General features: G+C 35.7%; 3 protein-coding genes across 4 annotated transcripts in view; 1 reads left to right on the top strand and 2 right to left on the bottom strand.

Annotated features, from left to right (window-relative positions):
- Positions 1-3003, bottom strand: part of LOC106159656 (zinc finger protein castor homolog 1) — a 47072-nt gene extending 44069 nt beyond the window's left edge. The window contains exon 1 of the mRNA XM_013535986.2: positions 2841-3003. The gene's annotated coding sequence lies outside the window, so the exon portion shown is untranslated. The remainder of the gene's footprint in view (positions 1-2840) is intronic.
- On the top strand, positions 2980-9785 carry LOC106159658 (leucine-rich repeat-containing protein 23). 2 transcript variants are annotated; one of them, XM_013535992.2, is made up of 9 exons: positions 2980-3258; positions 3588-3700; positions 4024-4277; positions 4952-5082; positions 5470-5606; positions 5921-5997; positions 6203-6357; positions 8125-8185; positions 9102-9785. In XM_013535992.2, the coding sequence occupies exons 1-8, from the start codon at positions 3163-3165 to the stop codon at positions 8146-8148; spliced, it is 987 nt and encodes a 328-aa protein (XP_013391446.2). In that variant the 5' UTR covers positions 2980-3162; the 3' UTR covers positions 8149-8185; positions 9102-9785. The 2 variants fall into 2 exon arrangements, with proteins under 2 accessions (XP_013391446.2, XP_013391445.2); XM_013535991.2 differs by lacking the exon at positions 8125-8185.
- A 425-nt stretch (positions 9786-10210) lies between these two features.
- Positions 10211-27021, bottom strand: LOC106159659 (phosphatidylinositol 4,5-bisphosphate 3-kinase catalytic subunit alpha isoform). The gene is made up of 21 exons (XM_086995656.1): positions 26892-27021; positions 25530-25590; positions 23323-23711; positions 22939-23148; positions 22221-22474; positions 21619-21736; positions 21162-21280; positions 20630-20821; positions 20217-20352; positions 19484-19653; positions 18954-19069; positions 18360-18444; positions 17849-18117; positions 16161-16317; positions 15681-15790; positions 15210-15331; positions 14684-14762; positions 14201-14371; positions 13938-14055; positions 13595-13746; positions 10211-13118 (listed from the first exon to the last, which is right to left on the bottom strand). Exons 3-21 carry the CDS (start codon positions 23666-23668, stop codon positions 12851-12853), a joined length of 3192 nt encoding a protein of 1063 aa, XP_086851782.1. The 5' UTR covers positions 23669-23711; positions 25530-25590; positions 26892-27021; the 3' UTR covers positions 10211-12850.
- Between the last annotated feature and the right edge of the window lie 131 nt (positions 27022-27152).

The raw sequence follows: 27152 nt of genomic DNA on the forward strand, positions 1-27152 counted from the left end.
ACACTTATACCTTTAAATCACCAGTTTCTGTATTGATTAAAATACCAACACCTATCTTGTAACCACGGCAATGAGACAGGTACAACGTCAACCCGTTCAAGGTTCAATTCGTATCAATGCCAAATTATTGGGTTTCCATGTAAACAAAGCACCCATTGTCCCCCTGCTTATTCGAGCACTCCATTGTAAGGGGGGGCTTATTTGAACAGTTGCCGTGGCAACACAAATATGGAATAACAAGGACGGTGAATAGAATCAATGACGGGAGCTTAAAACCAATTTTCTATGCCAGCAGTTTTATTTGAAGAACAAAGCTGACTTTCCTATTCGCAGTGTTCGATATGGCTTTAAGATGAATAGAATCACATTTAATGGACCTTTCTAAAGGAAAAGACCAAAAACTTTTACTTTTAATTCTAAAAGGCTCAAAACTGTTGTTTTGACTAAGTGAGATGGTGGGAGCCCATGTTTTAGCGGGAAATAGAGCAATGGCTTTTCATTCAACACTACCTGCTGGAATTACATTCATAACTTTAGATTACACAACACTTAACTAAGGATTTAAAAAAGTTATTTATTACTTTTCAGAATAATGGGGAGAAATCAATTTGTCAGTGATATGAGGAGGGGCAAATTTTTGGTCATTTATAATAATGCTGCTGTGAGCCAAACCAATTTTCCAATCAAGAATGACTGACCGATACTCTTGTCTGAATGTATACATGAACCTGTGGCAAACCTGGCTCTCAACTATTGATTACCTTAATCAATTATGATACACATGTAAATTGAATCGAGCAGTGAAGTAACCACTCAATTATATTGACATCAAAGTGTGAATATGATTAGTGCAAGTGGCATCTCTCTCTCTCTCTCTCTTTTCCTCTCTCTCAATCCTGCATAAAATGAATGTGACATGTCTGACAGTATCTATAGCCATTATATTAAAAGAAACATTTGCATCTTTCTTTTGTCAAATTTGAAGTAACACAGATATGTTATGTGTTTCCCAATAATAATTTTACTCTAATTTAATATTTACCAATACCATAATGACATTTTTCCTCTATAGGGTATGTTCTTATTTCTTAGCACTTACCTTTTCTCATCAGACTTAAAGCTGTCCATCTATAATTTCAATATCTTAATTCATGATTATAATGATATCAAAACAAGAACCTCTTCTCTGAAGTGGAACTTCTCTACCCCCCCTCTTACTTCCCCTTCCTCCCTCCCTCCCGTCCTCTCTCTCTCTCTCTCTCTCTCTCTTTCTCTCTCTTTCATCTTTTCTGTCATTCACACTTCTGATGAAAAGACTATTTCAGCCAACATTTACCTTTAGTTGCAAAACATAACAAAATGTAATAATGTGAGAAAAATACTAGGGACAGCTTGTCTACCACAAGTATTTAGTTTTTAGTTGTGACAACATCATATCACTGGATGCTTAAAAATTATATCAGCTTATCAGGTCAAAGTCCTTCATTTTTAAATAATAATCTGAGAACAATACTGCCAGTTTTGAAAATATGGCATTATATGGCAAAGTTAAAGATGCTTAATTTCAATTTGGTCCAAAGTTCTTACTGCTCACTAAATGCAATTATGATAATGACTAAGCCATCTAAATCAAAAACTTTAATATGGTTAAATATGAACCAAGATTAAAAACAGCATCTTTAAAAATTATAAAAATCTTTCATTGCATGTAAGATGTATTTCATTGTAGTCTACATCTTTTATGTCAGATTCTCTTTGAGATGCCTTTTTTTGTCAGAAATAATAAGAATATATAACATAATCTTAAACAATATCAGTGACTCAAACACCAATTAGTTAACAAATAATTTCAGTAAATTGCAACTTAATAAATTCCGGAGTAAAACTGGCATAAAATGCTATCACTGCTTAACAGATATAACAGTACTATAGGTTCATGTAATATCTGTATAAAATCTTTTTTTCTTTTTTTTTTTTTACAAAAGTAACTTAAAAAGATTTTTTTGAAACCTCACCTAGGCTAAAATAAACAAAACACTTGATCCCTGGTCGAACTTTATCATTTTTCTGGCCCATAATGATAAATCTGAAATTAATGTTAAAATATCCCAACACAACTGCTATTTATTGCCTTTGAACCCAAAATCTTATCACAAGATAGAAGACCTTATTGCATCTGGGCCCTTCACACTAGGACGACTGTCAAATTTGTTGGTTCAATATAAACGTTTAACCAGGACAAATTTGATAAGAAAAGTCTCAAAAGGCCCATTTTTATCTCTTCTCGTCAGCATTCCTAACTGCATTAAAAAAAATCCAAACTTAAAAAAAAGAAGAAAAAAGAAAAAAAAATGATATCAACTAAAAAGCGTGCTTGTCAATGAAACCATGAATTAAAACAGCATAAAGCACCTGGGCCACTTAAAAGAGAATGTATTCTACCTACACTGTCTGTATATTTCTATTATTCAGACTACCCATCCTAATTTTGGATAAATTCATTAAAAACTAAGAAAACGTGTAAAAATATTTAATATCGATCAATGGCACAATAACAGTTTATCCTATCGCATTAAATGGGATTGACAAGGTCAAAGTAGTACGAAACAGCGGAAAACGGCCCGTGTCGGTTACTCATAAAAATTAATCAATTTGGGTCGAAAAGTGCAAAAATCGCCCCAAAGTTTAATCGGACTTTTTCGGCTTCTGTTCTCGGTCGGTGGCAACTGTCTTGGATATTTGGGGCTCTTATTGGCACCTGTTTGCACTAATCTACTAGAGAGGTAGTCTCACTTCACACCTGATTTTAATTTTGATGATAAAAAAGTGAGTTTACTTACTAGCCCAGGTGAAACACTCGTACCCATTCTCACACAGCTTTACTTCTGCTACAGGTGAAATCTCGCAGATTCTCGTCAAACTGATCTCCAGCAATTTGGAAATTTGTCACACGGTTATTGTATAGCATACAAACGAAGAGTTTAGAACTTATTGGTAAAATGTGGTAAACAATGCTACTTTGAGGTCGATGTAATCTTTCAAGCTAATATTTATCCCAGGGCACCTTGTGGTAACTAAGGAAACAGCCGCCATATTTGATCATCAACAACTTGGGAATAAGTGCTTCTCGTCTGCTACATATCAATTTTTTTCATTTACAAAATGTCGGACCAGGAGGATTTTGGAGAACAAGAGCAAGAAGAGGAACAAGAAGCAGAAGGGGAAGAAGGTGAAGAAGAACAAGTAGAGGAAGAAGAGGTGAGCTTGATAACCGAAACTGAAAGGAACGTCAGTGCAAATTGCCACACTGATCGAAAACACTCACTGCTTATGCGACTTGATGGTCAAAGTTTCAATGGAAATACTGTAATTTGAAACTATAGGATTTCGGTAGATTTGATAATTCATTCCTGTAAGAGTCCTTTTTTCAACTAAGAAAAAAAAAAATCAGTGTATGTCTGTAATTCTCACGTATTTCTGGCGTGCAGTGTTGTTATTACTACATGTACAGGTATATATTAGATTCTCATAGTATGATTTACGTTAATGCATTTTACTTCATTCATCATTATATATTTGCCATACAGAAAATTGAAGAAAACCCACTGACACAGGAGATCATCGCAGAATCACTTTCACTCCTTTGTAAAACTGGAGATGGACTTGCACATGCATATGTCAGAATAGACCTTCATGATAAGTAAGTTTTCTGGAAAATTGGCTCTCTGACTTAGTTATGATGCCTTGATATCCATATCCCATGCAGAATTTTAGAATACATGACTCTGTGTGAAAAACCTTTCATACATGTAGCCTTTATAAAGTAAAGAATTTGAATTGATATCTACCTAATGAAAACCATGGTGTACAAATTGTATATTAAAGACAGAATTTCATATATAAGTATAAAGTGGACAAAACTGGTTTCATACAATTTTCTCCTCTGTCTTATAAATAGCCCTTTTTATGTCACATATATGTGTAATTTTCTTTTTCTACATGTATGTTCATTGATCATTTCAGGTCCCTTTCAGACATCAGCATCTTGAGTTCTTTCATTCATCTCCGATACATGGATATATCTAAAAATAATCTCAAGGACTTAACCCCTCTCAATTCCCTAACACATTTGCTGACACTGAAAGCGGATGCCAACTTGCTCCAGAGTGCTCAGATGGAGGAGTTGCCATATCTTCAAGTGGCTAGTTTCAATCAGAATAAGATAAAAACCACAGAAGGAGTGAATCACCCACTTCTGGAACAGTTGTCTTTATCGTGTAAGTGAAACAAGGTCTCCATCATGAGGGCAGCTTATTTGTTTATTTATTTATTTTTTTTTGTTTTTATCTTAGTTTTTTCATTTTTATTACGGAGGGGTGTTAATGCATCTAATGGAAATTACCTCTGATTTTTTTTTTTTTTTGGGGGGGGGAGGAAATTATGAACATTACTCCTTAATGAACAATACTCCTGTTTTTTTTTTTTTTTTTTTTTTTTTTTTTTTTTTTTTTTGCTGGGGGGGGGGAGGGTAGATGCACTTAATGAAAATAAATTAATTAGAAAAGATTTTTTTTAGATAATTTGCCTTTAATTGATTCAGCTGTTAACATCAACATTATGAAAAGTATTAGCAGCCCAATGTTAACAATTAAGATCAACAAGCCATGATTTGCCAATGCACCTACATCCAAGAAGAGACAAGCTTATAAATAAAAAGGGCTGGATACAATAAGGGGAGGGGCAAAAATAACTACCTTTTGGTTGCAAAAGGATCGATCTGAATCAAAATCTGATCTAGGTTCTACACCATTTTTCAAGTGGGGTCAACTAATTAAGGTAGCAATAAAAGGTCCAAATTTTCAGAAAAAGACCTCCCCCTTCTGAAATTGCTAGTACCAGGTCTGGTAAAGATTTTCTTTATGTTATTGACCTGACTTATGTTCTCTTACAGTCAATGAGATCACATCTATCAGTGGTTTTGACCCCAGCATCCTAACCAGGCTTCACACCTTGGAGCTCAGAGGGAACAAACTCAAATCTACAGAAGGGCTGTATCTGCCGAATTTGAAAAACCTGTTCTTGGTAAGTAACTTAATTCATGGATGGAATAGTTTTGCTGCATACTTTCCTGTTGCTCATGCATTTCGGTTTCTGCTTTGTGTTCCAAGATCCAGAAAAGCTTGTGAGAAAAACTAAGTTAATTTTGATTTATGTAAAAAAATGATATATTTAATATAAGTATGTACATTGTATGGTGAAAACATGAACTATGAATGAAAAAATATAGAAACTAGGCAAGAAATTAGATAACCAGAGTTATTTTGTTGTCTGTATTGTTACCCTGAAGCTAAAGCTTTGTATTGTTACAAATTTAAATCAAAAATTGTTTGAGCTTTCTTCATGAAAAGAAGCTAGAAATAATGTGGGTTGTTAAATTGTATTTGAATTTGTAAATATTTATTTCTTCAGGGTGCAAACTTGTTGACAGAATTGACAGGTTTAGAGAGGCTAGAAAACCTGCAGACTCTTCATCTGAGAGACAATCAGTTGGAGGCTCTGGATGGTTTCGCTGATACAAACAGACGTTTACAGTACATAAATCTACGGTAAGAGCAGGTGTCAGACAAGGGAAATAATTTTATGAAACTCATGTAATAAGTTTGGGAAGAAAAAGGGTAGAAATTGACCCCAATTTTTAAAAGTTTCTGTACTCCTTGGAGTGGGCACAATCTCACAGTTAATTGAGTGCCTGAAAACTGGAACTCTTTATGCTTGCCCACCTTATACAACAAACTTCATTATTAAACCCTAAATATTCTTGATATAAGCAGCAATCCCATTTATATCAATTAACTCAAATATATTTGTTTTAATCATAAATTCATCTGATTTTCACGTTTTGTATTTGTCTCCTCTACAGAGGTAACAATATAGCAAGTGCAAAAGAAATGAAGAAACTGCAGAGTTTGCCAATGTTACGAGCCATTGTGCTGACAGGTATGCCCTTCTCCCTCCCCTTCTCTCTCTCTCTCTCTCTCTCGTTTACACATGCCAGTGCTTGCATAAACACACACACACACACACACACACACACACACACACACACACACACACACACACACACACACACACACACACGTAGCCAATAACGTGATATTAGATATCATTTCTAACTTCAACTTTAAAACTTGTCTCTATACAGAGAACCCATGCGAAGATGATGAACAGTGTAGGATAGAGGTCCTAGTTCACTTAAGACGGCTGGAGCGTCTAGATAAGGAAGAATACAATGAGGATGACAGAGAGGAGGCACAGCAATTGGCAGAACAACGGCGACAAGAGGAACTTGCAGCAGATGTAAGATTTAAAAAAATTTAATGGCCAATTTAAAATTGCTGAGCAATTATGTCATTCTTAAGGATACCTTTTGAATTCTGTTTTGCTAACAAAAAGCTCTCTGAGACCGAGTACAGCAACTGCTGGTCCAACAAAGTGTGGTGTTATCATATTGATTGTGGTAATTGTGCCGATGCTGTCGCAGCTAACACATTCTTCACACCTACACCCAGGCTATAGACACTAAATTGGAACTTTCGACAAAAGTTTTCTAATATTTAATATTCTAATATTTATTATCTTTTCTTCAGTGTAACATTTATGTGTTGATATCATAATGACCAATTATCTACTTGGAAATTGCATTCTCTTTTACAACCTCTGATACAAATTTGCACTAAATTAAGTAGCTAGTTGTTTCCTTCCTTTATTATATGCATGAAATATTCCTATCCACATTTTAAAACTGAATATTTCATGCTGTTTAAATTGATTGATCTTATGTTGCTTATTTCAAATTTTTGGACATTTACAGTGGTTATGTACTATTTACTTCATTATTACAAATGCAGAAAATGCAAGTTCCAAGCTCTCTCATTGTATGTAAAATCATGTTTTAACTTGATGACTACTCATGAACTTTTGCAAGTACATGTGGTTGCTAAGTTACTGTATTTTTTGTACATAAAAAGAAATCCTCCACCTGGTTGCTAAGCAACCATCTGGATTGCCAGGTGACTAACTCACTGTTACAGCCAAAGCACATTTATAATCTGGAGCAATTTATTCCATATAAAATATTCACTGTGTCTGAGTTTTGTTTTCATAGCACAGGATGAAATTGTCTGAGAAGCCTTTAGCAGCAGTGCAGTTAAAGACTCACATAGACTTTTAAAAACTTTGTCCAGTGTTTGGAAGCAAAACTCCAGATACATGTCACGCTAATGTTGATCAAATGCTTCACATACAAAAATGTCATGCTGTAGCAATAATGTTTCAACTCTATTTTGAATTTTAAGGTTCTTTTGAATCCTTACTTAACCATATACGGTTATTTGGAGTAGCTATTATCGTGTTTGGGATTTTTTTTTTACGGAAATATGTCTAGGATCTGCAAAAATATTATTTTTGAAAAATCTGTATGTTGTAACATTATTGAACAACAGTATCTTGCACATATCACTGAGGCCAGGTTGATGGAGTTGTTCTGGTTTAAAAAGATGAAAGTTTCAACCAATGAGCAAAATCTGCATAATAAAATAATTATTCATTTGGCACTCTAATCACAAACTTCCCCAGATTATATAGATAGTAAAGATTTGGGGGGAGACAACTCCCAGGCAAAAGAAACTTAAATATTTGTGAAAAAGTAGATTTGCTTAAAAAGATTAATTAATTAATTAAAAAAAATAATAAAAGAGAGAGAGAAATTGAGAATAGTGCTCTCTTTTATCACACAGGCCTCAGTATATTGTTTGCTGCACCATGTTTGTTCTACCCTGAGATTCACAGCTTTGTATTTAGACTCACTTTCAAGTATTGAAATTGATAGGGTCAAAGCATGATACAACCTGCAAAACTCGGGGCACATCCAGTGTTGGATTGCCTGGCGTAAGCAGTATAGTATCACTCAATGTATAGTCAATGATGTGTTGTCATTTTGTAAAGAAGATTGCAAAATCTTACTGACTGAAAGCTGTGAGACTCGGGGTAAAATCGATGTTGTATTGTCATGTTTATGCACTACTGTATCACTGACTGCACGCTTCCTAACTCTTCCGCACACAGGATACTAAAGCTGATGGGGAATAGATAACACTACTGTCACTGTGCAAGCACAAGCTATCAGGTTAAGTATATTCATTTTGAGGATTTAAATTGACATCCACAGGTGGTTCCAGATGGTTAATCTCTGGCTCCAGGCAGACCCCTTGCCGAAACAAAAATTTGTTATCACCCTCCTTTCCCCCCCCCTCCCCCACCCCCCCCCCCACCCCCCACCAGAAAGAAAAAAAAAAAGGACATGAAAATTAGTTATACAAAACCCTGAGGTCTACAGAGCAATGCAGTACAATTATCTTTATTTGGCCTCCTCCTCTCTCCTAAAAATCCTGGAACCATCTGGCTGGATATATTGTTTGTGGGCACTCATTATTTATCAAAACAAGGATATTTTACTTCTAATTGCACCATATGTAACTTATGTAAGTTTTGATTTGCCTGAATAATGTCTGTGCAGTTTCTTCAATCTGTAGCTATATGAGAGTACAGTATTGCCTTCAATATTTTACTGGCCATTTGGTCTTAGTTCCTACTAATATAAGGAGAGTTCGGATATCTAGCTGTTGATTGAAGAAACTGAACGGACTACACCATGCAATTGTTTTAATTCTCTGCCCGGTTTTAGCAAATTGCTCCAAGTGTTGAGTTAAATGTTTTTTTTTTAATTAAAACTGTTACTAACACCAGTATGGATTCATAATGAAAGGTTCTGATATTGGAAGCTGAAAAAGATGAAACTGTTCTGAATCTCTTTTTGAAAACTTGTATTTTTGAACATAATCAACAAGTATTTAGAATTATTTACTTCACCATGTAATGTTATGTTGATGGTTCTTGAAAATTTTCATCATTACATTGTACATTTTTTAAGTGTATTTTGCAAATTTATAAAAAAGGTTTTTGTATGGAGCATTGAGAGTTTACGGGGTGTGCCATATAAGTAATTATGTTAATAATTATTATTGTCACAATTATTTTACCAGGTTGGTGATGCAGAGATGATTGAGGATGAACCAGATGATGCGTGAAGACAATGACAGTGGTTTCTTAACATTGCCATTGAAGAACTGAAGACTGTTTACACACGAAGAAACTGGATTGCTTCAGCATGAGGAGTCTTAGTCATCTTTCAGTGGAAATGTGGACCTTTTCTCATTTTCCGTCTTTCTTTCATTACTCTGGGCAAAAAATATTGTTGACATAGAACAAAACTGAATTTTTTTAAATTCTTATTTTGAACTCTGGTACCAGCAGTTTATAGATGTAGATGCAAAAACATCTTTGGAATAAGAGGCCTTGGTTTTCCGATTTGCATGGCATGTGAACTTTATAAGGAGAATAACAGGAAAGAAAAGAAAACGGTCATGTTAATATTGTACAAAAATGCATAAAAAATGTATTTTGGAAACTGACCTTTTACTTTCAGAGTAAACAATTGCAATGAACTCTGGAAAAATTTACCCTCATTATTTTCAAAGAAAACGTGAAAATAATTTAGTCTTGAAAATCAAAGTTATGAACAGAAAGGAGGTTTTAAAAATTTTTGTATGGCTGTGGTATTATGATAAGTATTTTTTGCGAGAATTACGGAAAAAAAGGCACTCTTTTTTATTCTTGTACAGAAATGTAAATATTTATATATTTGTGAAATAAATTGTTTAAAGGTCTTTTTGTACCAAAGCATTGACTATTGATCAATTTTACATAATGCTGAACAGTAAAGTCACTACCAATATTGTAGTAAGTACTACAGGTAACATGGAAACATAGCTAGGAAAGGCTTTCAGTCCAATGCAGAAGTCCACTGCCTGAAAACGCCAATATTTGATAAATTAAAATTTCACAGACAACTGCATAACTTTCAAGAATGATAATCCAACAAGCAGGCTGGTGAGCAAACTGAAGCTGTATTCAAGTCCCATTAATCAATTCTGTTAGTTTAATAATACAATTTTTTTCCTTATCATGTTTATGAGGGAAGTGCATGATAAGGGGGCAACAGACACAGGTGATGGCTACATGTCCAGACACTGTGTCTATCCATAAAAAGTAAGAAAAAGATATATTTAATGACCTGATCAGACTTGGTAACTTCGTTCCACAGTTTATTTCCAGCACAATGTCATTTTTACACAGATAAGAGTATTCTTTACATGTTTTTGCTATTGTCTCTTTGCTTTCAGGTACTATACTGCTTTTAAGTATAGCAAGATAAATAAAAAAAAAAAAGATATTTGATTTGTTGATCAGACTACTTACAACTAATGACTAAAATAACTAGACAGTAACAATGGCAAATATACAGACACCCAGAAACAATTTGGGCAAAATATGCAACAGGCTTTTGAGCATCCACTGTGATTTTGTTCAGAAATGTAATGAAAAATTTGTTAAAAATACTTTTGGCCAATGCAATACCAATAAACAAACTTAATACAAAATAACAAATATAACAAGAGGAAGGTTTACAAACAGTTGTGGTGTCTTTGAAATCTATGCACAACAAAAAGGAAGACAACGATGCAAAAGTATGCATTTCCTTAAATACAATAATTTAAAGGCCTTTTCACAATAAGCATGGCATCTCAACATTGTATCACACCACAGGGGACTTAATTGCTTGAAGACGTTTGCTGCTTTTTTGGCAGAAAATCTATCTGTAATCCTGGAGGATGAGGGACCCATTTAAAGATTTGCTTACAAAAATGCCAAGCTACTAAGCAGTCACAGAACGTTCAAGTTGGAACACCAAGATAAAATGCATGATGTGGAAAGACCATAAGTTAAAGCTTTTTCTCATTTTTAGCTCAGAAATGCCGATAATCCACACAAGAAATCATCTTCAACACATGTTCTAAGATTATTATGAAAATTCACAAAATTTGTAACATGTCTTCTCTAATCACAAATACAATATCGAAAACTGATTCTCTTTCAATAAGCCATAAAAAACATCTTTAACAAAATACAGAAATAATCAACTAAATGCATGACAACAATTCACCAAAATTTTGTGACTCAAAATCCAAAATTGCACGAATATTTATTTTACAGAATAAAGAGTACAGTACAAAACTGCCATGGAAACCCGAAAAAGATTTATGTAATCTTTATAGCTGCTCTTGAAATAAATGAAGCATAAATAAATGAGCTAACAGCATCTAGTGCATTTTACGGCCAAATATTTTCTACAATAATTATAATAACAGTTATTACAATAAAACTTCAACAAAATTCCACCAATAATGCAATTTTAAAGCTTTTTAAGCTGCACATGGACAGATAAATACATCTTCTTGTTTTAAGTTATATGTTAAAAAAAAAAAACTTATGGACACTCTAATAAACAAGTAACAGGATCATCAAAATAACAATATCCCCAACAACAACACCCATTCTCAGCTACAATACCTTGGTAGATCCAGGCACTGAAGAGCTATCTAATGTAACATTAACTGGTGAAATTTGAGGTATTCTTTTTTTTTTTTTTTTTGCTTCTGTGGGTCTCAACGTACATTCTTCCCCTTTTGGACCTAGGGTTCTCCACAATTTCTGGGAGCCCCTTTCTGTTACTCTTATTTTTTCTTTTTTTTAATATCTTAAGCATATCAGGTCAGTAGCCAGCAATTTCAAAGGGGGTTCTTTTTTTTGAAAAAGTGAACCTTTTCTCATAAAATCTTCATGAACCTTAATCAAATTTTACCCAGAGTGGAGCTTTTCCAGCAAAAAGGGTGGTTCGTTCGAACCCTTGAACCTCCCCTGATTATGAGCCAGCATATTGTAGTTTTCATACATCAGTACACTAATATTGCCTCAGTCAATATAACAATTGGTTAAATACAAATTCTTTAATCTGATGATTTTGAGGGATGATTTTGAGGGCTACCTCAACGGAAAAGGTCTATAAATAATGCACTCTCCCATGTTTGTTTGTTTGTTTGCTTTCAAATATACAATTTCAACCTTGTACATCTCCATCAGACCTTTTTGCTATATCAGGTCTTAATAAATCAATAAATAATTTTATACATTCACGACATTATCACTTTACTTTTATCAAACAGGTAATGCTGTAATAATCTGACATGTGAATGAGCAAAAAAAAAAAAAAAAAAAAAAAAAAAAAAAAATAGAAATAAAGGTATTTAATGAATTTGAAAACATGATTAGCTCAATCCACTGATAATGGTGCACTTTTCATCAATTCAAATACCCACGTCCACATTTAGAATGACAGTGCTGAGGTCTTATTGTTTATCATTCTTACTGTCGACATATATATTACAACTCTGCATGGGAAAAATTCAAGCCAACTTGCAGGAGAACTTTTTATCCTGCTCAGATTCTGCTGAAAGTACATTCCATACCTTGATGTCTACAATTATAATTCAAGACTCAATAAAACATGATGAAAATTTGCTTCTCTTGTTTCATCTAAGAGGAAGCCAGTCCCTTTCCCATCATACATACAAACCTAGATCAGACTTTTGTGTAAAGTAACTGCCATAAGTACATGGAAGGATAATGAAACCCTGTTTTAAATAACAGCTGGTTCTTGTACACCAGAACTTGCTTATAATTCTGCACAAAAAAAGAGTTTGTAAGCACATGACACTTTTTAAGATTTAACAGCAACGTCTGATGGTTCAAGACATAGAAACCAGCATGCATGTCATCTAGGCACCAACAACTTCACAAATTTTAACACAATGACGATGTATAGGCAAGCAAATTATGAATTCCTGTGCTTCAAGTAGTGGAAAAACCAGTCCATTTTCGTTGTCCAGGCACCGCCATGAGCCTCGTTCAGGTTCTGCTGGAAATACTCGATGGCCTCTTCCTCAGATTTTTCCACTGCCAGGGTCTTTCGCAAGTACCCGATATCATCAGGAGACTGAAGTTCGGGAATCCCACAAGACAGCATCATGGAGAAGAGAGTAATGAAGAGCTGAGCGTGTTTCCTCAGAATAATGTAGGCCTTCCCACACAGCTCTGTGAATCTGAGAACAAAAATGAGTAGTGTGAGTTAGCTTGTAATTGATTTAATAATCAAATTTTAAAATCCCCTTTCTGTATAACGTGAAGAAAATCAGAAGGCACACATATCATGTCTTTCACTATCATTTGCAATGTAGTTATGTACAAGAGATCATTCCAAATTATATAGTAATCATGTCGTAGTTTAGAGTTTTGTATTTTAATATAATGTCACATTCTTATATCCACAAGTTCATTTTCACCATTACATGATGGTGCAAAAGATACCAGGCCCATAGCCAGCAATTTCAAAAGGGGGGTTCTTTTTCTAAAAACAGTGGATCTTATACCATGAAACCTCTGTGTGCCCAGATCAATTTTACCCACAGGGGACCTTTTCCCAGCAAAAAAAAGGGGGTTCTTTTGAAACCCCACCCACCCTTTACAGGCCTGGATACATTAAATATTGTCCTGTAACCACGCTTGGCTATGATCTTACTTGCCAAACTCCTCAGTTTTCTCAGGGTTATCAGCACCTTTAGCTATGACATGTATGAAGTCTTCTGTGAGGACGAAGGGTACCCTCTCCCTGTTGATCCCAAATTTCTTCTTCCTATGGTCCAGAAAATGTCCAAAGTCTATATGGAATACCTGGAAAAATGATAGTAGAAATGTATAATTGGTTCAATTTCAAGATACTTTGTTACTTACAGATTTTTTCATCAGCTCCTCTTTTGCCATGCCTAAACTTACTTTAAACATAATACAACATATTGCATCAATTTATTCTTTTTTTATTTTGATTTTGCCTGTCCCCTATCCTAAAGACAAAGAACACTCACCTGTCCCTCCTCATTCACCATGATATTATCAGGGTGCCTGTCACCTATCCCTAATACAAACGTAGCCACACAGTACCCTGCACAAGACTTGGTGAAGGTTTCTATGGCCAGCTGGTATCTGAAATCCAATATAGTTCAGCATTATATTATGTAACTTATATTCTTATCAGGCATTTCATTCATTCATCTACTTCTTTTTTCTTCCTCTCTCTCTCTCTCTCTCTCTCTCTCTCTCTCTCTCTCTCTCTCTCTCTCAGACATACTTGTCCCCCTTGTTCTTCTCCTTGATCCACTTGTGTAGCTGGGAGCTGTCCAGCTGCATGGCCGACTTCTTGCCACGCTTCTTCTGAATTCCCAGCACAGTCTTTGAATTCCTCACGGCTTCTATCATCCCCACATTGGACCCTGTGGACAGGCAGCCATAGGGGCTCATCCTGAAATAGAAAACAAGAAATCTGGTAGGTAAATGTAAGAGAGTTAAGCTAAGTGATTATGAAGAATGACCTGGCTTCGCACAACAACAAACAACACACCTCAGCAGCAATTTTCACAAATAGAATCATGACCCAAGCTTTAGAAATGATTTCTATTTTTTAGCTGCACTGTAACCAATGGAGTAACTATCCAGTGCAAAAATCGATAAAAAAACTGACATCTTGACAAAACAATACCCTCACACTAATATACTATATCCCTGACAGGGAGATGATGTCCAGTCAGAGGATAATTTGCCAGATAGGACCTACCTCAAATCTAACCCCTCCTCCTGCCATATATTGTCCATGATGCCAATGACCTGTAGGGTCAGCATGTCCTGGCGCAAATCTGAAATGTAGCAACAGATACTTTTGTACACACAGCTTGTATAACAGCAAAGCAATAAATGCATAGTCCTCCTACTAAGTCGGCAAATGTTTTTGTAATTATATGCATATTCTTACAAAAAAGAAATCTGCTACCAGGAAAATCAACAGATCTTTTTGCAATTATCACATGAACTTTATTCTTTAAGAAAAGAGCCCTAATCTACAAATAAATTTAGTGTTTTTTATCGGTCTTACATACACACTGACATATTAGATGTATTATGCATATTATAATATATAGTATTGCATTGTGATGTATTGCATCAAGTGGAATTGTAATAGCTTTGTCTTGTACTGTGCTGTTTTAGATTAAGGCAGTTTCCCTTTTTTTCCCCAAACATACTTTTTCTTAATTTTTTAATTCACCATGCTCTACTTTCAGCCATAATGAAAGAAAACTACTCACCATCTCCATTTTTGAAGATGATTTTCCAGTCCTTAAAGAGGAGATCAGCCATTGGGTCCGGATTCTTCCAAACCAGCCACACAGGGCGCTTCTTTGATGTCTTCACCTCGCAATGTTCTATCCTGCAAGATTTCACACATCAGTCATGAAAGTTTAAGATTTATTTATTACCCCATATATCCATAAAGAAAGTCAGATAAGCCTTTGGTCTATTCAGTAGACTTTAGTCAACTTTGTCCACCAGATGTCACTGCTCCCCTATCTCTCATGGAAATCTAAGAGCACATTCAAAACAGCCAATCCGCGGACCAAATATGGCCAAGTCACTATGACATGCCAAGATTATGCTGAGTCTATTGCTAAAAACCTAATTCTGATACAGGTTTACGGTATTGTTATGGTAATTGTGTAATAGTTTATCAGATATTTGTCAGTTGTTGTATGAAGATATATGAAACATCAAAGACTTACTCCAGATCTCCCAATATTTCACTGTTATTGAGTGGTGACTGGAAGGACTGCAGGGCCTCCAGGTAGTCCATTTGTCTAATATGGTCTAGTAACACAGCTTTCTGTTGATCCTGAAAAGAATTCCACATAAAAATTCATTAACTTTGCTGCAACAATTCATTAACTTTGCTGCTGCTCAAAATTTTCTTAGATTTTATATTAAACAAGGAAAAATTCTAATTTAAAAAAAGTGACTAATAGATGACTTTCTAATTTGACTTAAGAAAACTGCAAAAGTTTTTTTTCGGCTCTTTTCCTTTTTTTCACACTACAGTGAGCAGGGTTGAGACTGCAATCTGGTAAAAAGTCAAAAATTATAGTGTGGGGTCCAGGGGGGGTGCCAAGGCCAATGAAATATTTGACTCCAAAAAGTCGGAAATCTGCTGATAGTTGGAAAAAATCTCATCCCTGAGTGAGGCCAGCTTGGCCAGTCAAACCCACCTCTCTCTCATTCTTCAGTTTATTGGTCAACATGGTTAGTTTGTCCAGAGCTTCCACCTGTCTGACCAGTGACTTGAGGTATGCTCCACACCCGCGACAGAACGCCTCTAACATCAGCCCAAAACGTTGCCGCGTCGCCACCTGGTACAGTTCCGACCTGGAAGAAAACAAGAAAAAACAAAAGTTTCAGTTCGTTATTGATTTGGTCCTTTGTGTCTGTACATAAAAAAATAGGAAAAAAAAAAAAAAAAAAAAACACATGACATCCTGTTATGGAAATCATATAAGCAACTCACATGGTGGGTCTAAACCTGATTAATCTGCCTATATAATCACCTCTCCAGCTTCGACATGGCAAATGTCGACGTGACAAGTCACGCTGACATGTCCTCCATTCTTGGCAAGGTCACTTTCACACCATCTTAAAATAGCTTCTGAATCAAGCTTTTTTTGAAATCTCACCTTCCTGCACCGTACTTAAATAGTGCATGTAGGTCCCAGGAAATCATACAAGCAATTCACATTGTGGGTCTTCTCCTGATAAACCTGTATGACAGGAATGGTAGTCTTAGGAATAGAAGTCTGGGGTCCCATATGAGAAGTCCAGGTAAATATTTGAAGTATTGGGGTTAATTTATGCGATGAACATTGCCTGTACAAAGTAATGGGGAACAGACTACAGTTCCTAGTGGACTACCATTCCTGTCACACCTGCCTATATAATCACCTCTCCCACTTAGACAAGGCAAGGGTCAACCTGACAAGTCGTGCTGACATGTCTTCCATTCTGTGACAAGGTCACTTTCAAACCAGCTTTTTTGTACTCTTCTCCCCTTCCTGCCCAGTACTTCAACAGGGCATGTAGGCCCAAGCACAGTCACTATCTTTGCTAAATTTCTCCAAACATTCACAAACAGTTCAATATCAACCAAGGCATCCACATCTGACTAGACATAAACCATCATTTCTAGACCAAAAAAATATGAATTTTCTCTTAGAAAAAGGAACAAAAAATGAATATCTAAAAAATTAAAAAAAAAAAAAAAGAAAAACACCTGTACACCCTGTCAAGGAAATCATATAAGCAATTCACATGGCTTGTCTTCACCTGATTAACCTGCCTATATAATTAATTCTCCCACATTGAAATGGCATATGTCAACCTGACAAATCACGTTGACAAGCCCTTCATTCTTGGCAAGAAGGTGACCTTCACAACATCCTAAAATAACCTCTGAATCTAGCTTTTCTGTTATCTTCTCACTTTCCTGCATTGTACGTCAACAGGGCATGTAGGTCCAAGCACAGTTAGTCAATATCTTTGCTAAATTTCTCCAAACCTTTGTAAACAGTTTAATATAGACTAAGGTATCTTCCTTTTTTTTATGATAACCAACATGACTTGACACGTAACATCATTTCTAAATCCCCCAAGAAAGGGGAAAAAATAGGGGGAAAAAAAGGAATTTTCCCCCCAAAATGGGAGAAATAGGCCAATGTTAAAAAAAAAAGGAATTAATAAGAACTTGATGCCTGCATTACAGGAAGGGTCCAAAATCATTCCAGTTAACAGCTTCCTTTTTAATATCGTTGTGTCATTGATGTGCCTTTATATAATTTCAACTGAAGAAACATTACAAACTTTTATGTTGTTTAATATACTAAGACTAATAAATAAGAGCCCTTACTTGAGGTGCCAAAACAGAAAATGTCCAATATTCTGATTGAGCAGCGCCCTCTTCAGTAGAAATCTGGCCAAATCATTGTCTAAATACGGCTCATACTTGAGGACTTGAACCAACTGAAGCAAGTAGCGTGAAAGACAGTCGTCATCCAGCCCCTGGTCTAAACATTTCACAGCAAACCTTCTGACGTAGAGATCATTGTAGGTGAAGTCTAAGAGCTCTAATGCAATTTCTGGCGACACAACGGACCACTCTCTCAGCAACATATACAACTGCAAAATATAGCAACAAATTTACAACTAATACATATTTTCCTTGTATTTTGTTGCCATAATGCTCTCAACAGACAAATTCTGTATCTGACGTATGAAATCATGTATGGAAAAGACATTAAAAACTCAATTCACAAATTACAAAGTGCTGTCTATGTAATTTATTATAGTCCTAAATTTCATGCTATTCCTCTTTTTCAAGTCATAAATAATTGTCATAATATCTAATTTAAAAGCCGTACTTGTGCCACATCTTTCCTAGAGTCCCATTTTACAGCTGCCAGTAATTTTGGTAGAGAGTCCGGGTGATTCTTCTTACAGAAGTTCCTGGTGGATAAAAAACATTAAAGATAATAAAAAAATTGACAATCAGACATTCAACAGATGGATGTAAAGTATATTGATATTATTGAATCTTTTGACATTGCACCAGTTTTTTTTTCCTTTTTCTTTTTTTTCAATAGTCATTTGTCATTTATTCAATTGTCAATCTTAGCATTGTTAAAACAGCAAATAGCCAATTTTTGACATATTAACTGTAACATCAAATTAGCTTTAAGAAAACATCCCATAATTTTATACTTATAAAGCAAATATTTCACCGAGGGGATTTTGTAATACCTGGCAGGAAGAGCAATTTTTCCATGCCATATTCATACATTTCAAACATCACATGTGACCCCGAACACTCATCTATTATTGAAAATGCAACAGATTATGCACATCTTACAATAAATGAAAGTTAAAATAATAAAATAAAATAAAATAAAATAAAATAAAATAAAATAAAATAAAATAAAATAAAATAAAAATAACCTTGATAATATCTCACTTACCTCATTTTCCAGAGCAATTCTTTCTCCTGTTCAGAGATCTCAGCCAGCGGATCTCTCTTCAGGACCTCGATGAGGTCTTCCTGTAAGTTCTTGTCCATGTCTGGCCATGTGTTTTGCTGGAAGGAACGAAACATATCACAAGAAAAAGTCTTCAATATAGACACACACACACACACACACACATACACACACACACATGCATGCATGTATGCATGCATAGACACAGATACACATTTGCTTTGTTCACTGACTTTACACAGAGAAGACGAATGTTCATCAGTATAACAAAATATATGCTGTTGTACAGAAAAATTGTACTTGTAGATTCCAACTTTCCCTCTGTTCACAGTGCCATCTAAACCAAGGGTTTCTCTTGCAATTTTTAATGTTTTATCACAAGATCTCCAAATTGGCATAAATAAATGAATCATAAAATAAATAATCAAGTTTTTTTTTTCTTTACTCGAATTTGGTAACTTCGAGCACTTGGCAACTATTTTATACTTTACAAGCATATCCAGAAAACTCACAGGTATAAGAGGTGCCGTCGTGGAGCCTCTTGCGTGTATGGAGTCTGGATTGAGATTATTGATCCAGCGCGCATATTCCTCAATCTGTTGCTCTTTGGGGAATGACACTGGCATCGCAAATCTGTCAAATTCGATCTCAAGACAAGCGGAGTCTTTCCTAGGGTTTGGCCCTGAGACAAAAATGATATTGAGCTAAAGCGCATTCAGAACAGCGGACTAACAGATCTGCGGATTAAATATGGCAGCCCACTAAAAAGCTTGCTGTTTAATTCCTGATTAGACACTGAATAGATTTCCTGTGAGGACTACACATCAAGCATTCAAGTGAATCAGCCATATTTGATCCACGGATCATCGACAGCCATGTTGCAAATTTTGATGTTATCTTGGGAGGACTTATACATTTAGGGTTTTGAAATATATAATACTTCAGACTTTCAGAATATGCAGACTTTCAAAAATATATTCTCTTACCAGGAGTCCTTATTGGATTGAGCGTTTCATCCGTGTCTGTACATAAAAAATGTGTTTTCTCTTACCAGGAGTTTCTATAGGATTGAGCATTTATCTGTGTCTGTACATAAAAACTATGTATTCTCTTACCAGGTGACCCTATAGGATTGAGCATTTCATCTGTGTCTGTAAATAAAAACTGTGTATTCTCTTACCAGGAGTCCCTATAGGATTAAGCATTTCATCTGTGTCTGTACATAAAAACTGTGTATTCTCTTACCAGGAGTCCCTATAGGATTAAGCATTTCATCCAGACCGTGTGGTACAGGCCACAGCTGTAGACTGAGTCTGTCACTCTGGAGACGGTGATTGAAGTCAAACAGGTTGATATTGCCCCAAGCCAAAGGGTAGTGGACCTGAAAAATAAATATCACATTAATATAATGATGATTACATAGATGATAATATTAAGAAGAAAAAGAAGAAGAAATTCAAAAATATTAGTATAAATAATGTCAATATGTTAGAGATTTATAAAGGGCACATTAACTTTTAACTTATAAATTTTTCACGACATATTCTGTTACACCTATACAAGATATGAATTCTGATGACATGTTAGTTGAGTTAAAAAGTGTAGTTGTCTGATGATGTCAGTGTTTGGTAACAGGTGCAATTCCAAAAGTACCATACCTCTTTCTTTTTGTGCTTCTTGGCTTCGAAACAAATGGACATGCAGAGTCTCGCACTGCGCGGTATGTCTGGGATGTATAAGTCGTAATCCAGCCATTCGCTCCAGCGCGGGTTCGATGACGTGACGTGCTCGGTGTCCTTTGGAGGACACAATGGCTCCGTGCCGTGGTATATTCCAGTTTTTACAAATATCTACAACAGAGTCATTATATCATTCAGTTCATTAAAATTTGCCAGTCACAATAGAAAATCTGTACACTCTTTTTGTCAAGGATGGGAGAACATTTAGTAATCAATCTTTAGCATGTGTGTGCCCCAACATGTCAAAAAGAAGTGCACATTAATCTTGGATAATTTTTTTTTCTAAAATGTGATTTTTTTAAAAACCTAACCATATATTTAATCTATGCATGTTTCAAGAAGCACTTGAATCACCAATCTCTATGTCTGTCATTGAAGGGAAATTTTTTCAGTGATAAAATTAAAAATCCAACTGAGAAAGACGCTAAGGTAAGTTTATCCTTTTTCTCACCTTGCCTAATTCCTTAACACTGACATTGGTGGCACAGTTAATTTTGATCCTCAACATGGCTTCCACCTGCCACAGTGACATGGTCTGCTGGTTATTGATGTCTTGTAATGCACTAATACCTAGAGAAGATAATTACTAATTAACGTCATCATATAATAAGTTAACCATGCACTTATTCCTAGAGAAGATAATTACTAATTAATGTCATCACATAATAAAGTTAACCATCTTATATTTGGGGATTTGCTGTGTGATAAAACTACATATTTACCTGTCTGATATTATCAAAAACATAATCACTACTTTTGATGACCCTATGTTATTGTTAAGTAATGTCAGTCGTAAATGCATGACAACCTATGTCAGCGCAAAATTTTATTTGTGCATCAACGAAGTGAAGAACACTGACTTATATGAGAGAGAGAGAGAGAGAGAAGGGTGGTTACTGTAAACATACCTCTTTTCACATATGATGGCACAGTATAAACATTCTTTGGCAACGAGGCATAGACCCCATCTTTGGACATCAACATCAACTGCGGAATTTGGTTCCTAGCTATGCATTTCCTAATGTGCTGTGAAAAAGAAGAAAAAAAAGTCAAACAAGTTATGTGCACCAGCCTCTTCATGTATAGATGTTCAAATTAATGGATAATGGTAAGAGAATCAAAAAAGTTTGCTCAAATATGAAAATGAATTTGAAAGGCTAAAAACAGCATACAAGGAATTGACTTGTTTGTGTTCTTACCTTGAAAAATTAAATCAACAATCTTTGAAATTCTTGGAATGAGTTAATTTTCTGATTAGCAGGTCTTGTAAATATAGACCTGCTAATAACTTTTAACACTTTTTTTCGTTGGTAATTAACACCTAAAGCAATTAGGCGATGTTTTCCAATTCATCAGCACATGTATCTTATATACACATGCCAGATTTAAATAGCATCAGCAATTTACATCCATTAGTCTTTCTGGGTATTGTTTCACCATCAAAAAAATCTCCCCTCAAATTTAACTCCACCTCTTCCTGTCAATCATTCTGCTAACCACACCTACTCACCTTATACTGACATATAGGAAACTGTTCCAGAAAGAACTGATCGCAGCCACACACTTTGAGCACGTAGTGCCCCTGATATTCCTCCACGCACTTCTTCTGCTCCTCGGGGGACATGTGCATGCTACGCGTCTTCTTGCGAATGGCCTCTGCAATAACCATTTCTGGGAATTCCTTGTACAGGACTTTTACAGTGTATTTCTGTCGCTCGCCCGTTGCGGACACGACCCATATACAAATGATTATGTGCTCAGCATCTGAAAATCCATGTATTAAAAGAAATCAATTTGATCATAGTCAAAGCACTTAACAACCGAAGAAATTTCATTGACATATTCTGATAATTCAAGGAAACTGACATTTCATAACACATAAAAAATGGTTATGTGATGTTGGTGTAGATCTCTATCAAGGACAGCAAGTCTGTCAGTGTTTTGGACAATCTAAGCACCTAACAACTCACCTTTGTTAACTCTTCACTAAAACAAGGATGAGACTGCCATTAAGAGAAAAAGTCGGAAAATATGGCTTGGGGTACATGGGGCCTAGACCAATGATATTTTTTGGCTTCCAAAATAATCATTAATTCCCTGTTAGTCGGAAAACTTTCAACCCCGCCTTAAATATTCTGGTTACTCTTTTCAAGAACTTCTGGACATTTCGAGCTCCTCAAAGCTCACCTTTGTCCCGTACTGGCTATTGCATGTACCCTGAAACTCACCTTTGTCAATCTTTTCCTTAAGATGTTCTGGCAACTCTGGATTGCTCACTATATCAGGGGGGTACACATAGATAGCCTGTGTGTGAAGACCTTTGCTGTCTCTCCTCTCCACTGCCTCGTGACACACGTTGAGGACGTTACGACGAAAGGTCATGACCTCCAGGTCTTTACACTCGTTGAATTCGTTGACTGATATTCCTAGGGCAAGACCTGAAAAACGACAAAAGCCAAACTTAAATATCTTTAGAATTTTTATCTACCTTTTTTTTTTTTTACAATATCAACACCACTTAGAGTAATAATTTTACTGTAAATATACATTTACTTACTCAATACAGAAAACATAATAAAAAAATGTGAGCCAGACAACCACGCAATACTAACTAATCTCAGAATTAAGCATCTTCTCTGCTCTGTTTCCCTTGGGCTCCACAAGCTTGAGTATTGGCTGAAAAAGTCGAAGGTCACAAAGCCTCCTTGTCTCATCGTAAAACTCCTCCCTCTCTGCATCCTGGGTAATACTGACAAAGATATATGACGCAGGGTCTGACAATAGGTAAAACAAGGGGTACTTTTTAGCCTCTTTCCAGAGATCCCCCTTGATGCTCTCCAGTGTGGCATCTCGATTGCAGCGCAGACAGACTATAATCCCCGTTGGAAGTAGGCAGTCCACATTGATCTGGGTGGGCATCAGGTGGTGCCCCCATAGTTCTCCTGAACTCGGTGGCATGATGGAGTATAGGGGGTTGGTCAACCCTGGACCACAGTTGTACCTGGGGAGAAACAGAAGAAAACTGTTTGAACACATTCAGAACAGATGATCTAAAGACTAACTGATACGCTGATTCCTCACATTTGATCATAATATGTTGTAAATTTTAATACTGAGTTTCAGTATCAAACCCAGGACTCTCCTACATAATACAAGTAGTCTACTGACTGATACCCTGAGTTTCAGTATCAAACCCAGGACTCTCCTACATAATACAAGTAGTCTACTGACTGATACCCTGAGTTTCAGTATCAAACCCAGGACTCTCCTACATAATACAGGACTCTCCTACATAATACAAGTAGTCTACTGACTGATACCCTGAGTTTCAGTATCAAACCCAGGACTCTCCTACATAATACAAGTAGTCTACTGACTGATATCCTGAGTTTCAGTATCAAACCCAGGACTCTCCTACATAATACAAGTAGTCTACTGACTGATACCCTGAGTTTCAGTATCAAACCCAGGACTCTCCTACATAATACAAGCAGTCCACTGACTGATACCCTGAGTTTCAGTATCAAACCTGAGACTCTCCTACATAATACAAGCAGTCCACTGACTGATACCCTGAGTTTCAGTATCAAACCCAGGACTCTCCTACACAATATAAGCAGTCCACTGACTAATACCCTGAGTTTCAGTATCAAACCTGAGACTCTCCTACATAATACAAGTAGTCTACTGACTGATACCCTGAGTTTCAGTATCAAACCCAGGACTCTCCTACACAATACAAGCAGTCCACTGACTAATACCCTGAGTTTCAGTATCAAACCTGAGACTCTACTACATAATACAAGCAGTCCACTGACTGATACCCTGAGTTTCAGTATCAAACCCAGGACTCTCCTACACAATACAAGCAGTCCACTGACTAATACCCTGAGTTTCAGTATCAAACCTGAGACTTTCCTACATAATACAAAATGGAGGAGAATGACCCATGTAACTCTGACTCTCAGGGAGAGGTATATTTTACCTGACATTATAAGCAAATGGCATTACTGTCATATATCCCAAGTCAACAGGCGTCCCTTCTTTACTGTGTTGAAAAGAGACTGGCAGAATCAAGTTCTACAGAGAAGCTTAATCTGATACATGTTGCCATGGAAACAGAATTTAAGACTTCATCCTGTTGAACTTTTCCCGCAGGTGTTTTATAATCAGCAGTTAGAGAACATTAGCAAGCAAGGTGCTAATAAATTACGAAACCTAAATACAATATTCAAGGAAAATCACTCATGACAACATCTAATTTGTTTTCAAGATTTACAGATATTAAAAAAAGACAATAATCTAACTTAATCGTCTTTTTCAGAAAATACAACCAAAGCCATTTTGTGAAATAGAGACCAATTCTGTTGGGCCCCTATGGGGATTCTTTTGCACTGAGACTACCTTTCAGCCAAATCACTTATTAAATATTCTTCACCAAATGCATAATTTTAACTTGATAATAACCCTTGCCTATTAGCATCTATAAAAATACTTCAATCAACAGAAAAATGTGTTATAAACAGGAAATTGCATGTAGATCCCTTGTTCATAATTTGCCATAAGCTCAAAGGGGGCCATCTCCCAAACTGAAAACAATTTTTTTTTAAATAACTATTAAAAGTGTTGGCTTTTCAACTTGGAGTACAGACTTTTCAATGGTCAGTGCTACAGAATCTCATATGATATATTTTTTATTTTTATTTTGCAGTACTTATATTAACTTATGCTCATGAGACAGAGAGAGAAAGAGAGAGAGAAAGAGAGAGAGAAAGTGTGCATGCATGTGAACACTTGTCACTTGTATTACATATCTTACCTCTTTTATCTGATAAAGATGGTACCGTTTTTTCTTGGAGATGTTCGCTGAACAAATTATCCTAGAAGTTAAATGAAATTCCATTTCTAAATCAATAGCACATTATAAATATTAAGTTATTTTGGAAAAAAAAACTGACACACAGTATTAAGATTTAGGCTTCATTCACATGCAATGTCTATTTTCTAAATTCTATTCTCTATTTGCGGTATGTCTTATGATCACGGTCTGTGCCCTGAATATCCCGCGGCGCAATTACTGGCAGCACGAGCCAGTTACTATAAGTTACTATAAGTAACTGGCTCGCGCTGCCAGTAATTACGCGGCGGGATATTCAGGGCACAGACCGTGATCATAAGATAGCGCGAATAGAAAATAGAACTTAGAAAATAGACATTGCATGTGAATGAAGCCTTAATGTTAAAACATTCTTGGCTATCAACTTGAAAGGCCACATTGAAAACAACTTGAAAATGCCATGCTTGTCTACCATAGTGAAAAAAAATTTTTTTTTCAAAATCACAATACCAAATACCCAAGGCACAGTCTATTATATAATGACAGCTTCAGAAGATTTTAGCTAGAAAAAAAAGCTTTATACCATACTGTATATAATCAATGAAATATGTCCCATATACTCTCTCAAATGACACCAATAAGCAAATTATATCAAATCAACCAGACGGTAAGTTCTGGCAGGCTTTATCAAATTCCCAATTTTGTTTATTTCAAAAAGCACAATTTTCATGAATGCCCAGAGGCTTGACACCTGTCCTGGGCTATGCTACACTGTCCCATTTTTATGTTTGTACTTCTTACAAGATATCTACATGAAATCAGGAAATAAACCATCCTGTGCTACACCCTCAGGTTGGGTTTTACAAATAAGACTCCAGGCCATTGAGCTGACATTCTTAGATAGACCTCCAGTGGTAGACTATATGGTAGGCTAGTATGGTATTCTAAAGTCTTTTTATGTGGTCCTTAGGTTATTGACAATCAAAGAGACAACAGGACGTAGAGTCGAGATGACAAATTTCCCTGGTAATCATTTTGCAGGGAAAAAATAGGATTGATTTTAACAGAGACCGAACTTACAACTCTACAGGGCACTTGTCTATCAAATAAAACAGAGCACCAAAGTTGCATTTCAGGTATGTGTGACAAATACATAAATTTCATTTTCCCAGTAATTAATTCAAACCTACAAAAATATAAATATAAATCCAAGCAAAATGATACATGTATCACTTTCACTGAGTGAAATATGAAAATACGGTTTATTTTCAAGAATTTCATTCTTCATTACTGCTTCTTAAATACAAACAGATATGCAGCAGATTATCATGAATGCGTACTCACCTCTAGAAAATTGCTTGTTCCATTTCATTATCAACTTATCAAAATAAGGTAAAATAAATACAACAGGGTAATTTTTTTGTAACAGCTACCTCCATTTTGGCTTCGCAGTGAATCTATTTCTCATTGCTGATTCGCTAAAAATGTAGACGTAAGGCATACATTATATATTTCTTTAAATATTATCCTCATGTGACGTTTTTATTTGCTAAAGATAATTTTACAGGATATAGAAATATTAATAAAACGCCATAATTCCCTAAT

This window comes from Lingula anatina, chromosome 9 (genome assembly GCF_051362555.1).
Source record: "Lingula anatina isolate TDL-2025a chromosome 9, LinAna3.0, whole genome shotgun sequence".
Taxonomy (NCBI): Eukaryota; Metazoa; Brachiopoda; class Lingulata; order Lingulida; family Lingulidae; genus Lingula; species Lingula anatina.

Excerpts from the sequence above, each read along its gene's own strand:
- LOC106159658 (XM_013535991.2), top strand. The coding sequence starts at position 3,163 with ATGTCGGACCAGGAGGATTTTGGAGAACAAGAGCAAGAAGAGGAACAA. Across the intron at positions 3,259-3,587 it reads AACAAGTAGAGGAAGAAGAG|AAAATTGAAGAAAACCCACT; the intron begins GTGAGCTTGATA and ends TTTGCCATACAG. Across the intron at positions 6,358-9,101 it reads AAGAGGAACTTGCAGCAGAT|GTTGGTGATGCAGAGATGAT; the intron begins GTAAGATTTAAA and ends TTATTTTACCAG.
- LOC106159659 (XM_086995656.1), bottom strand. The coding sequence starts at position 23,668 with ATGCCACCGAGTTCAGGAGAACTATGGGGGCACCACCTGATGCCCACC. Across the intron at positions 19,654-20,216 it reads TAATCCTATAGGGACTCCTG|GGCCAAACCCTAGGAAAGAC; the intron begins GTAAGAGAATAC and ends TTTTTGTCTCAG. Across the intron at positions 13,119-13,594 it reads AAAACTGAGGAGTTTGGCAA|ATTCACAGAGCTGTGTGGGA; the intron begins GTAAGATCATAG and ends TTTTGTTCTCAG.